The sequence below is a fragment of the Telmatherina bonti genome (assembly GCF_933228915.1).
Source record: "Telmatherina bonti genome assembly, chromosome: 7".
NCBI lineage: Eukaryota > Metazoa > Chordata > Actinopteri > Atheriniformes > Telmatherinidae > Telmatherina > Telmatherina bonti.
The window spans coordinates 10,418,021-10,431,902 of record NC_136625.1 but is presented as its reverse complement, the minus strand read 5'-3'; the positions used below and the strand labels follow the sequence as shown (position 1 = coordinate 10,431,902).

The 13,882-nt window shown below is 42.5% G+C and overlaps 1 protein-coding gene across 6 annotated transcripts in view; it reads right to left on the bottom strand.

Moving 5' to 3' along the window:
• The window catches only part of pard3ab (par-3 family cell polarity regulator alpha, b), a 305,596-nt gene that overhangs the window by 144,990 nt on the left and 146,724 nt on the right, over positions 1-13,882 (bottom strand). For 4 of the 6 annotated variants that reach the window (XR_013771364.1, XM_079243165.1, XM_079243169.1 and 1 more), the window contains exons 7-11: positions 12,526-12,609; positions 8,580-8,705; positions 6,688-7,109; positions 2,670-2,809; positions 1,111-1,239 (exon numbers count right to left, since the gene is read on the bottom strand). Coding sequence is in view for 5 of the 6 variants with exons in the window: in XM_079243165.1 (XP_079099291.1) it covers positions 1,111-1,239; positions 2,670-2,809; positions 6,688-7,109; positions 8,580-8,705; positions 12,526-12,609 (901 nt within the window). In the remaining variant the exon portion in view is untranslated. The remainder of the gene's footprint in view (positions 1-1,110; positions 1,240-2,669; positions 2,810-6,687; positions 7,110-8,579; positions 8,706-12,525; positions 12,610-13,882) is intronic. The other 2 variants (XM_079243167.1, XM_079243168.1) reach the window with 2 other exon arrangements.

The window sequence follows — 13,882 nt, the reverse complement described above, 5'->3', positions numbered from 1 at the left end:
TCAGCCGTTTGATTGACACAGCTCCCTGCTGCACGGCTGTTTGTGCCTCTGATCGCACCGCTGGCTTCTGACGGTACAGAAGCGTTTTATGAGAGCAAAGGAGGGATTTAAGGCCGTTTGGTGATATAACTCATATTACTACTCAACAAGGCGTGCGTTACAGCCAGCTAGAGGAGCTAAGGAGATAGCAGAAAATCATTGACTGCTGTTGCAAAGTAAACACCGGCGTGATTTAAAGCTTGCCAGCAGCCTCCACTGTTCACTCTTCCTTCACATTAAAAAGAAAAGCAGTTTAGTCTCAGTTTGCTGCTGTTTTCTTTTTATGTTCCTCCGCCAGGTTTTCAATCCAGAAAGGTAACAGGTGGCGGCATGCACATCATTTTCCCTAAAGATGATTTTAGAATGAAACGAGTCCATGGAAAAAAGCAAAGACACCTAACCAAGTAAATTACCACGAGTTCGCCTGAACCGCTCAAGTTGTAAGTTGTGAGAAACATCTGTTTGACAAACTGACAGAAACAGCATCCAACAAGCATTTACGAGGATTTGTTTGTCTGTTCGGATGATGTTGCAAGAGAGGATGCTGCCTGATTGATATTCAAGCTTCACTCTCTGCCTACTACCTGCCCTGCGTCTGTCTGCTCATCCCCAAATCCACCAAGTCAGCTCGGAGGCTAAACACAGCGCGATGGAAGAAGAGAGGCGGGGGGGGGGGGGGGGGTTACCCGGCGCAGGAAAAAGGGGTCGGGGAGGGGTGAGAGATAAAGAAAGGCTGAAGACGGAGCGAAGGGGAAAGGAAAGGTTGAAGGAGATAAAGGGAGAAGCTCTACAGGTTTCCTCCCAGGCTAGCCACAGCATCATGATGGAGAGGAGTGCAGCGACAGAGCGAGACAATCCATCTGCATGCTCGGATGGCGTGTTGTGTTAGCTGGGAAATGAGAAGACAACGCGGCACTCACTGTGGAGATTAACGGCACTTGTGACAGCGCAGGAAGCACACGTGCAAGCACACAAACATAATCCAAAGAAATCCATGCAGTGGGAGGAGGGAATGCAGCGACGTCATGATGCTTAAATGTGTTTGATGGCAGGACGAGCGACTTTACGTACCACTTCCCGGGGGAGGAAAGCATCCTCCTGGCGTAGAACCAGCAGCCCGACCGCCCCGCCCATCGGTGTGGCTCTTAGCAAGGCGACCACTTCCTCCTGGGTGCGTCCGTTCAGGTCCACTCCGTTTACCTAAACAAGACATGGGACTGGGTTCAACCCTGCAGCGCTGCAAGAAGAATGACCGGGAACGTCTGTATGTCTTTCATTTGTCAGAATCTTCCGGGTATTTACTGCATCTGCTCAACAACGTCACCGGAACACACACAGAAACGAAAAGCATTCTGCCAAGTGTGCTCATTGCAACAGCAGAGTTTCATTTAAGTCAAAGTTTTACAAGTTATTAAGTTTTCATCTTAATTTCTTTATTTAAATGGTGAGTTTGGGTCGACTAAAGAAAAATTAAATGAGTGTTTTGTTGAGATGGAGAGAAGAACAGACTTCTGGCCTGTTCTGCTTTGTGCGTTGGGAGGGGGTTTGTATGATGTGTTATCACACATCCTCACCGTCTCAGCCACACGTTCCTTTAAAACGATCTGTTGAACTTTTTTCAACACTTCAGTAAAATGTCATTTTTATCAATCCGTTCTGGATTGTTGTCGTCTGAAGTCTTCCTGTAACTGTGACATGAATGACCTCTAACAGTGACTGCCATCTTGGCTGAATTAACGTCTTTACTTTGCTTATCACACAGCCCACCGTTAGCTTTAGCTTCTTCAGTTGTGCAGAGATTCCAGGATGGAAAATGAGTCTGTGATGATACCTCCCAAGAACTTACAAAAACACCTTGTTTTGTTTACATCAGGTGTAAAATGCAACCACGTCCATTTTCTTTCTCTCAGAGGTTGACTTTCATTGCTTGCGCTTCATGAAACATCGGAGCTGACTGTAGCTTGTAGTTTGTTTTGTTTTTTGTCAGGAAAACAAAAAAGGTTGATAAAAACAAGTAGTCAATATAATTCAATTGACCAATGAATCCTAAAGAGACAGAAGCTAAAATACAGCTTTCAGAAAGTAACATTTTTTAGTAAACTTTAGATGTATTTAAGTAGAAGTCCATAAATAAAATCAATCTTGCACATGAGCCTAATATGGAGTATTTAATTCAACTTTTAAAAAAAAAAAAAAAAAAAAAAAAAAAAAAAAAAAAAAAAAAAAAGAAGAAAAATCAACAAAGTTTCAGGCTTTTAAACTCAAAGCTGCAGGATGTTGGTTTTCTGCTGGTTAACTTGTCACTTCAAAGTTTTAAGATGAGGAAAAAGCTGAATTCAGAGCTGCACATCCTAATCCTTTATGCAAATGACTTGCAATGTGAAATGACGCAACTTCAAAAGCTGGTTTGTTCGTGCAGCACAAGGGTTTGAAAACATGCGCTCTGATCTCAGAACAGGATGCGCCGTTTCCACATCAAACCCGTTACCTGAGATTAATTACTTCCACTCGGAATGAAACAGATGGCAGCAGCGTTTGACACGGATTGGAGCCCGTAAAGTCGTCGCAGAGAAACGTATTTTACATTCAGACTTGTTGATTGGAATCAAAGTGAGTGTTCGCTTTCTCACCTCCAGCAACCTGTCTCCTGCCTTCAGGCGGCCATCTTGGATGGCAGCTCCTCGAGGCAGAATGTTCTTCACGTAGATGGGCGCCGAGCCCCCGATGGGAACGTCACGTGACGTTATACTGAAGCCGAGTCCCTCTGGGCCTGGAGGAGAAGCAGCAACGGCAGAAGGTTTAATGATGTGATGTGGTTTTATCTGGAGGCAGAAGCAGCAGCTCCTATATTCTCCTCTCACCCCTATCGCTCCAGCTGCTGGGAAAATATTCATATTCAGCTGACACACTCATGCATCTGATGTAAGACATGGAAATAATGATGGTCAATGTGTAGGAAGACATCTGGCTCAGAGAGAGAGGATTATTTTATTACAAGCACATATTTAGATATGAGACATAAAGATTCCACTTAACATGCAGCTGCTTGATAATATCATATATTTGCTTTGCAGGAAGTAATCAGTGTCACGTCGTCGTGTTTACAAAAACAGAACATTTCTTGTACAAAAGAAAAATCTGAAATAAACAATGCAGCTTTGCAATTAATTTTAGGGGTTTGTCTCTGACACAGAGAGAGGATTATTAGGTGCACCAAGTTGACTGGAATAACTATTTAGGAATCAACTAAACTAATTACATGCTGCTACACAACCTGCAGGTCAACCTTGCTAATGGTGCAAAAAGCAGCTTAATTTAGGATTTCCTTACAAGCAGACTTGTTTACAAAAAGCAGTTCCAATCTCAAGTCTTTTCCTTCAAGTTTACAGGGAAGGAGAAGGTTGCCTTTCAGTATAAAGCTTGTGTATAGAGCCAGGTGAAAAATAAAATGAAACAACAACAAACAATGAAATAAAATGTTGTTTTACTAAAATATAAAATAAAAAAAAATATATTAAAATGAAAAATGTGTTGTTAAAATAAAAATTGCTTGTATTAAAATTAATTATTAAAATAGAATAAAATTTTGTTTTTAATGAAATAAAAAAATTATCAAAATAAAAACGTATTTATGAAAAAAATGCTTATTTTAAAATAAATAAAATCTATTAAAATAAAATAAAAATATTTGTTTAATGAAGAAAATGTTAATAGTAAAACAAAATCCTATCAAAATAAAATGAAATATTTGCTGATAATAAATCAAATAATTATTCAAATAAACTGAACAATGTAAGTAAAACATAAAAAAAAACTTAAAAGTACATTTAGAAAATTTATATTAAATTCAACAAAATCAGAACAAAACCCCTTTTGGTTTTTTTTTTTTTTTTTACCTGGAAGTCAACGAGTTAAAGACACGTGTACCTGATATTTTCTTCTTCCTTTGAGTTTGGATAAAAAGGAATTCCTTTAAACTAATTTAACTAAACGTTTCCCCTGTAAATGAGTGAGCCAATGAAAAAATGAGCCGTTTACAGCTAGACTGACTCTCAACCACTTTTTTTTTTCAGCCACTTCATTCACTTATTGTCAGAAATGTATACAGTAAGAGTAAAAGTATTCCAAGTTTTTGGATCTACCTTAGAACAGGCTAACAGTCTCATCTACCTGCAGTGAAGCTGAGCTAATGGTTGAAACAGCCGCCAGACAGGACGTTTACTTCATGGCACCTGGATTATACACCTCTGTTTATTGTTGTGGTTTAATCTGTGCACTCAGTTATTAGTGGGTCATCTCATGTCAGGATGCAGACACTGAACTACAAAAAAATATAATTCGTACCAGAAAGAATCAACATTCAAACTATCTATAATGAGTGAAAAAGTCATTCGATGTTCTTTTCATTAAATAATAAGAATTAAAGCTATTAAAAAAGTATTAAACTAAATTCAAGGCAGAGACCTGAAAATCCCCAGATTTTCACTGACCAGTCTGCACTGGATCGGGGTTTTTCTGGATGACTGTGGTAAACCTGCAATGGTTTAGCAATGGCTTAGCCATTACAAACACAGCTCTTCTCCATCTACTGCACGTTCCACAGTCCAAATAATGCAGGAAACCCAGTAGCTGCCAAAGCAGAGAATAATTAAGCAGGATTTACAGCGATGGAGGACCAAACATGAAGTCTAAAGATGACATGCATGTGTCTAAGTGAAGAAGTTCAGCATGGAAACCTCTCTACTTTCTTTTTTTCCTTTTTTTTCATGTCTTGTCCAGCACTTAAGCAAGCAGAATGATGGTCTGGATGCTGCGTTCTGCTGAGCAAGTTTACTTTGCCAAAGGGAGCATGACTGGTATGATGATCCACTTGATTTTCTGAAATTTTTATTTTATTTCTTTATTTATTTTGTATAATTGTAATAATATAGTTTAATTGTAATTATTACAATTAAACCTTTCTACTTTCACTCAAAGTATGTTCAGCCCGCTCTACTAACACACTGACACATTATTTATGTGGGTGGGAACTAAGATGCTGCAGTTTAAAGAAGCTTTGCATTGGGCCAACTCTTACAGCACGAGAATTTAGGTCAAGTGCTTCATAAAGAAACAGTTTTAACACGTGTGTGTGTGTGTGTGTGTGTGTGTGTGTGTGTGTGGAAGGCTGTCAAAATAAATTAATAAAAGAACAAAAAGAAGCGTCCTTGCAGTAGAGAACTGGCCTTAATCTCCCCCCTGCCTGTTTAACCAAGCTGATGCACAGAACACTCAGCCATTCTGTTTCACATCCTCAAACTAATCCCCCACATTGACGAGGCAATCAACTTCCCGCAGGCAGTGGAGGTGCGTTATTACACTCACCGGTAAATGTGTGCAGAGTTCCTCCCTTTAAACAAGGAGGAGGATCTTTAAAAGTCCCATTACCTTGATTAAGACATACCTGAGCAATTTCCTGTGCAGAACAAGATTCTTTGATTGATTTTGATACTTGCTGGGATTTGTGAGGAGACCGGAGTCTGATTCGAGCACACAAACAATGCGGGAGTTTAATCTGCGCTCAGAGCTGTGGGCTTAAGTTGGTAACCAAAACAAAACAGAGGAGCCAAACTGGCTCTTGGGAATTGCTGCTAATCCCTGTGAGATTCGGCTCCAACAACAGTAAACATAACGAGACAAGGCGGCATCTTCGACTTTAAACATGTCTGAACGCAACAGATCTCTGTGTTTATGCAGAAAATCCAGCATTTCTCTGGGTGGCTGAGAGGAAAAAGTCTCACAGATGAATGAGTGGAAGCAACCAGCAGCTGGGTATTTTTATGTTTCATGTTCTGGACTCATTCCAGTCCCTAGAGAGGACACAAATTTGGGGGGGAATTTCAACGGGCATATGGTGCAGCCCTGTCAGAGTCTTCTGCAGTGGCATTTGACAGTAACGCAGGGAAGAGCGGCTGCTTAGCAACAAGCTCCCTGGCCCCGAGACCTGGCAGCAACACCTGGAGTCCTGTTGGCAGGGCTTCGTGCCACCTGTGCCAGTTGTCACTCAAAGCCTATGCAGAGATCTCCCCCACTATTTAGCCCCGACGTCGCCTGCTGCTTCATATTTTAAATTCTTCAGGATGTGTTTGGTTTTATCGCCTGCTGCTCAATTCCCACATGACGGATAGCATGTTCCTCTCCTTTCAGCCACACTTGTTTTTGATGTGCCACAAAGGCTCAGAAAATATGCGTCGTCCCCCTCACTGCCGAGCATAAAGCAAGACTTGCATAACCCTTCTGGAAGTTGATGTAATACAACATGACAAGTTTCTTCATTTTGTTTGTTTCCATTTTTGGTTGCTAAATTTCCTTCTAAGTGAAGATCCAAAAGTTTTCTTTAAAACTTCAAAAAGTCTGATGGTTTTAATCAGACGTGGTTCACCAAGAAGCAGCCAGAAATGACAGTAAAAATGTGCAATTACTGTCAGTTAAAGGAGAAAAGGAGACACAAGCCTCCCTTTTGCTTCAAGTACAAAAGGAATCATATAAAACTAAATGAAACTAAGTTGTAGTTGCTGCTCTAATGCTGCGAAAGCTGAAAACGTCGACATGAGGAATTCACTGGGAGAGAATCTCTCAGGTAAAAGTGCGTTTATGCGTCTGCATCACCTTTCTTAAGCTGGATGTTGAGCTTCCTCCCCACTTTCTTCGAAAAGCCCGGCGTCGGCGTGGAGTTCAGCCCCCTCTGAGGTGAGTGGGCGTGTCCGGTCGGAGGCTTGGCTGCGGAGACGGCGGGGTGAGTCAGTGGCGGGTAGCTGTCCTTCGGATCCGGGTGAGGATGGGACTGAGGATGGGACTGAGGATGGGAGTGTGGGTGCGTTTGGGAACCGTGGCGGGACATCCTCTGGGAGTTGTGATCGATGCAGGAAACCATGCTGCCGGTCACAGAGTCGGGGCTGAAGCGACCCGAGGAGTACGAAGGGTTCCTCTCAGCGTGGGACATCTGCTCGTAATGGGCCTTCATGGACGAGGGCACCACGTGGAACATGATGATGGGAGAACGCATGGCTTGACGGAACATATTCTGAGCTCTGAGACGAGACAAACACAGAGAAGAGTGAAGGCCACTTATTAGACTGATTACAGCCTTACATACCGCACTTATCCAGTCAGAATCACGTACAGTAAACTCATAACTGCCTGCACAAGCTTGTTTAACGGAGCCCTCCACCTACCAGATGTCCATCTTCACCCACCTGAACATCCTGACATGTTAATGAACACTTATTGCGGCTCTAAAAAGAAACTGAACCCTCCCCAGCAGCTCCATCACGTAATCCCCTCATTTGGCTGCAGATGAAGGAGACCTCTATCCGTCGGCTAGTTCGCAGAAAATCCTCTTTAAGTGAGCTCATATACAGTAGGTGTGAACGAAAACGTATGTTTCCTGTCAGCACCCTGTGAAAGCAAAGCCTTGTTAGCACCACCTGCTCCAATGAGGCACGCTGGTCCTGGAACTGCCCCGACAGCTGAACGGGCATTTGGAAGTATAAAAACACAATAGATGGACAGAGCTCAGACTTTCTAACGCTGAAACTTTGGGCTTATTTTCCCAGCCACTAGCCACGCTCCCTGAGGGCCGTCTCGTCACGCCGTATTCACAATTTCAGGCTTCAGAGCGAGCCAGACGAGATGTAATCTGCATCGCTATGAAGATACTATTTTAATAAGAACAACTGTTGGCCTGATTGTCGTGTTATGAGACCGTAGTTGAGAGATTTAGTCCCACTCATCACATAACTTGTTGCCCCCTCAGCAGCAGAAGCTGCTTAAAAAAAAAAAGGCTTCTTTGAAGGTAAATAGTTTGGGATATAAAAAAAAAATACTACTGAGGGGGAAGACGCAATAATCTGCAAGTCTCAACTCAATCATCTGCCTTGACGGATACCTGTAATTATGGATGTTTTATTTGTTTTACAGTGTTTCTGGATAATTTGCAATAAACTGCTGCATATCCAGGGGCGGCTGAATCCCGTGGGAGAACAATGCATCATCATTATGCTTCTGTACGTAGCCACATGTGGGTGGTACTTTGCATAATTGTTGTCTCACATCATGTCCTTCGCTCTAGTCGATGTTGCTTTTAAAAAACCAGGCGTGAATTGAGTTTGTCAGAATTTGCACTGGAAGGAAAAAAAAAAACATCACATCACATGTATGCATCAAGGTATGCATCGTTTGGTGTCTGGAGACTGTGTGGGAGGGTTAGGCAGGGAATGAAAGCGGAAGACATAAGTAGCACCCGAAAAGCAGAGGCTGGGAATGGAACATCCCCTTTCTATAGAAGGAAGGACAAAGGTGTAAGAAGGCAGGGGAATGAAAGCGGAGAGGATTGTGGGAACTGCATCAGCAACAGAGGCTGTGACCTACAGGAATTAAACAGGGAAAGGTTAGCTTAGCACAGGAACCAGGAGGATTAAAAAGAGAGAACGTGTAAGGGAACATAGAAAAAAGATGGAAGAGGTCCAGCGAAGCCAATCACAGGAGGACTGCCGCCTTACTGTTCGAATCGGATGTTTCGCAGGTCTCCGTTATTGATACGGACGATACAGTCGTTCTCCTGGAACAGGCCCTGCTGCTCGGCCTTCCCTCCCCTTTCCAGACGCTTGACCAGCAAGCCAAGAGTCCTGAAATGTTCAAAACTTCATGTCAGGGAGCTGCAGAAGATGGAGCACAGACACATCTAAGGTAGAGATTGTTGTGGCTTCGTTTGTGTAGAGTTCCACCTAACGATAAGACTTCGTGCACCAAGTAAAAACCCATATTTACACAGAGTGTAACTTAAAGTTTCCATATCATATATATATATTTTTTTAATTGCATATTGGTGTTAGAGTTCCAACAACATTGTTTTAAAGTGTGTTACCCCAAAGTCAGCCTTGCTAAATCATTTTGGCCATTCCAAACGTCTCTAGTGAGCTCTACCGGGCTCTACTGAGAACTAAATGTTCCTGAGCGGTGCCTGTCCACACCCACGCCATGCGCCTCTGGAGAGGATGCGGCTTTCGCTGGCGTCTCTGGCTCGCTGAGCCATCCTTCTAAAATCTACCTACCGGGGGGCGGGGCTATTTCTCTTCCTGAAGTCAGAAAGGGAACAATCTCAGACTTTCTGCTTGAGCAAACCTAAAAAGTGGAGCAAGTAAAGGAGAGAGGTGACAGAATTTTTCTCATTGTTGGGCCTCATACACGCGGTGGAAATAAGTGACTATTAGAAGGAGAATTTTGTATGATATGGGACTTTTAATAACTTAACCTGTTCATGCTGTGTAACACGTCTTATTTTCAAGACCTACTACTGAACTTTCTCTGTCTCACTTGCTCCAACAATGTTCTGAATCAGCCATGGTGCACATTCAAAATTACAAGTGCATTGATATCCAGTAACTAGCACGTGGCACTGTGCCATAAAGCAAAATGTTGCTGTAAAAATAATGTGCAGAGATATAGAAAAAAGTTGTAAAATGAGGTTTCTCAGCCTTGGGACGCTACTGGAACGTTCCTAACACGTTAGTGTGCTGTCAAAGCAGGTTAAAGTTGGAAAGTCTAAAAGTCAAATGGTCATCTGGAAATTAAATGAGAGTTTTGTTTAACCTTTTAATCCAGTTTCAGAGTCCTATCACATCACTTTATGGTAAAGATTGCACTCAGAAACCTGTCCTCTACCCTGCAGCGGGCACCCTTCTGCACCACAATAACTCTGGAATCACACTGTAATTAACTTCACATATATAGAAATTATTTATTTTTTGATTTGTTGTTTAGTTAAAGAGCCAAAAAAAAAAAAAAGACATCAGATTAAAAAGATTTGAATTTCCTTGTCCACTTTTACTTGGGTCTGTCAATAAAGAGTCAAACCTTCTGTCTGTCTCATTACACAAAGCTAGAGGCCTCCAAAGTGTGTCCATTTGCATCTGGGTTACTCACCTCAGCAGGTTTTTCATGAATCTCCACACCAACACACATGAATCAAATTCATAAGTCACTTTGCAGAACCTGACAGATCCATTTAAACTGATTCATATGCGTTGAAGCAGAACCACATTGAAACCTGCTGGATTGTGGCTCTCCTAAAACCAGAATAAGAAACCTAGAAAAAGGCTTTCTGAGAGTAAGAGAGCGGTCACATCACATCGGGGGGCTTAAATAGGCTGCGTGGGGGAGGCAGGATCAACAAAAACTCCACTAGTTCTGCTGAGGTTTGCATTAATTCACAGATTTCTAGGGGGGGGTTCAGGAGATACAAAGAGCCCCGCAGCATTGAAGGTGAATAGCAGATGAGTAGGATGCCGAGAAGCCGAGCTGAGCTGCAATGGCTGTCGCTCTGTAATCTGGTGTGGCAAACTGGCTTATGGCTCAACAAACAGCCACCACCGGAAGCTAACTTCACCTGAAAGGCCACATGGCGGTTCCACAGACCACGAGTCTGAGGAGGAATTCCTTCCAAACCCAATAGAGTCGTCTTCGGCGTATTCTCAGAGTCAAATTTTCCTGAGCTGGCATGAGCGAGTCGGTAATCTGTGTTGATTCCAGGCTCCGGCAGGAGCGCCGTGCCCGAGGCTTCTAATTCAATATGAATGGGAATGTGATTACAGTGAGGGCGGAGAAGTTCAGGAGTTGAAAAAGTTCAGAAACAATTCCACTGATTGAATTTGAGTGAGAACACAATGTGATTTGCTGTGGGGGAGGCCATTTCTCTGATGAAAGCCGGGTATCTCAATCTTAGTGTAACGGCCAAACTGACGTTTCCCCAATAAAACAAAAGTGCATTATAAATGTGCTTTTAGGTTGATTAAGTCAGGTGCAGGAAAAAAACAAAACTGGATTTTGATTTTCTAAAACAAAGCGACAGAGATTGTAGTGTGGGATGTTTGTTGAGTCATGCCGTCAGAGTTTGTGCAGCTGCAGCTGGGAAACACCAGGAGGAACCATTTACCAACAGGTGTCACACTAAAGTCAGCCTACAATCGATTTCTTTTAGATGTCGGGTTTGAAAACGCTCAAATATAACAGTTTCTTCACTAAATGTTTACTGCAACTCCAAGGAGCCTCCTGACTTGGATCACAGCTTCCACAAAACTGCCTCTCTGGGTCTGTTTCAACCAGATGTGAAATTCCTGCAATTCCCTCGCAGCTTTGTTCCATGTGTGCTTCGGCTGCGTTGGACAGATGTGTGTGCGTTACGTGAGCTGTTCAGTGTATTCTTTGAACGATGTAAAACCGACGTGATAGCAGCCACAGAGAAATATGACGGTCACCTGAGAAGCCTAAACAACCGTGATTGATCACTGTAAACTGGTAAATGGTTTCATGATGCTGTGAACGCGTACGCGAAGGGGAATGGCCGGCATGCAGGGGTGTGTGATCAGTCAAGTTCTATGTGCCAAAATGCCAAAACTAATAGTTTCACTTTTCTTGTTTTTTGCTTTTAGCTCAGTAAAACAAATTAAACCGGAGGGAATTTTCTTTTTGCAGATAACAGTGAGGCTATAAGCCTTTAGCCAGAGACCACGAGTCGTTTTGTACTCCGAGCTGAATTTCTACGATGTGTCAGGTTTGCATCACTGAGAAAAACTGACTGAAATTAAAAGGGAATAAAAACAGCTTGTAAAAGACTTGAAACTGACTACATATAGAGAGAAAAACCAGCTTTCATCCTGTCCACTGAACCTTTTCCAATAGTCGAAGCACAGATTTGATCTACAGCAGGGATGTCAAAATCCAGTCCTCGAGGGCCAGTATCCGGCAGGTTTCTACCAACACAGCTGATTCAAATCAAATAGATCCAGCAGCTTCTTGTCAACATATTTATGAGTTTAGGTAGGGTGTGTTGGAACATGGAGACAACAAAGACCTGCAGGATACCGGCCCTCCAGGACTGGAGTTTGACACCTGTGGTCTAGAAGTTTTCTTTTATTATTGCTGCTGTTGGTTTTGCCACTCGTGTTAATCTCAGTAAGTGCTCTCAGTGATTGTCTGCTTTGTTTTCTTACACAGGCCACCATTAAGTTTCTTTCCAGGATTTCTCCGTTTCAGTTGCTCAGCTTTTGCTTTCTCTATGTTGGATCTTTGTCACATTTTTTTTTCTTTTCTTCTGACTCAATCACGCTTTTCTCTCCTGCATAACCGCTCTTCCAGTGTTTCCCCCCCATCATGCCCAGCATCAGCATCTACTGAGCAATAAATAAAAAAAAAAAAAAGAAACTCTCATGTATCAAGGTGAGCCTTATGTCCATAAAGGTTTATTTCCCTTATATCCATAAAGCTCTCATTGGCAAAACATGGCTGCCTATCTTTATGCTTCCTACGATGCTATAAAGGACGAGATTTAATTAATAAATAAAAGAAAAAACTAAATGTTTAAACTCTTAGTAGACAGAGATTAAAGTACTGATGTGGATGTCGTGCTCCTCTCCTTTATTCTCCTCCGCCTGCCCTGGGTATTTTTACCTGCGGTCCCTGCCACTGAAAGGCACCACGTGGATTCCCAGGGGCCCGCCATCGTTTGACACCTCCACCAGTTTGACAATGTCTCTGGGAGACGGAGACAGGTGGGTGACGCAGACACAGGGTGTTGGATGAGTGGGTGAGACGGGGGAAAGGGGAGGAGGGCCACCATGTGTGTGGGGGGGGGAAAAATAGAGTGAAAAACAGAAACAATATGAAAAGTGATGCAAATAATTACAATATACAACCAGAAGACAAAAAGGTGTTGAAATTAAAATCAGAATAAAACGGATCAGTTCAGATAAATCATGTGAAGGATGAAGAAGAACACATAAGGTTTAAAATCAATCCTGAAACACGTAAACATGAGATCATCCGAGGGTTGACAAAACTGAAAAAAATGTGAGCATCGGATCCCCAAGTGCTTGAACAAAAAGAGACATTTCCTCGCCTACTAAAGCCTTCTTCACCTTTTACCCACTGCTGCTTTGCGTTTTCTTTCGTTCATCCCAGATCTGGTTCTGCTGGAGGTTTTTCTTCCTGTTAAAAGGAGGTTTTTCTGCTCCACAGTCGCCCGCTGCACCTCACACAGGATGGAGGATTAAACTGAAAAGATTCGATGCAATCTGTTGCTTTCCTGAGCTTGGCAATTATGTTAATGACTAGGCTTTATATGAGCAGAATCATCAAGAGCCATCTTAATGTGAGGATATAATCACTTTGTGTGAATTGAATTACAGTGAACTAAACTGGATTATGGTTGCATTGCATGGCGTGTTTTGAAAGTATCTTTGTGAAATGGCGCCATAGAGAGCTGAACTTGCGAGGTTTAAAGCTTAAGTCTCACTCATATTACTCTGGATGTGGCAGGAGGGTGTGAGAAACTTCTTCAAAACGCAATATTCCTGATGCACTTCAAACCAAACGGCTCGCCTGAGGGCTAAAACAACCAAACACAAACTGCAGCAGAGAGCGGAGACCTTTATGTAAGGAAAACTAAACAGTCTATTCACTATTGGTCAATAAAGAGAGAAGCAGCTCTTCAGGCTTAGACTCTGCTGTCTGTCTACATCTCAAACACTTTTAATAACAGTGACACCAGAGAATAAATGTGTTTCCACTGCAGTTTTATGCAAAATAAAAGTGTCATTTCTAAAATTTTCTAATTGCAAAAAGTACGACTGTGATTTCCAGCGCATAAGCCGTAATTCTCGTAAACTCTCGTCCCGCCAGACTCCAGTTTAAGGAGAATAGAGACAAAAACATGTTGCATTGAGGAGGACCTATCTTAGTTGCCACTCCTGCTGTTGTTGCCATCCTTGTCAGGTGACATAAGCCAATCAGAAGCCATCTTTACCTG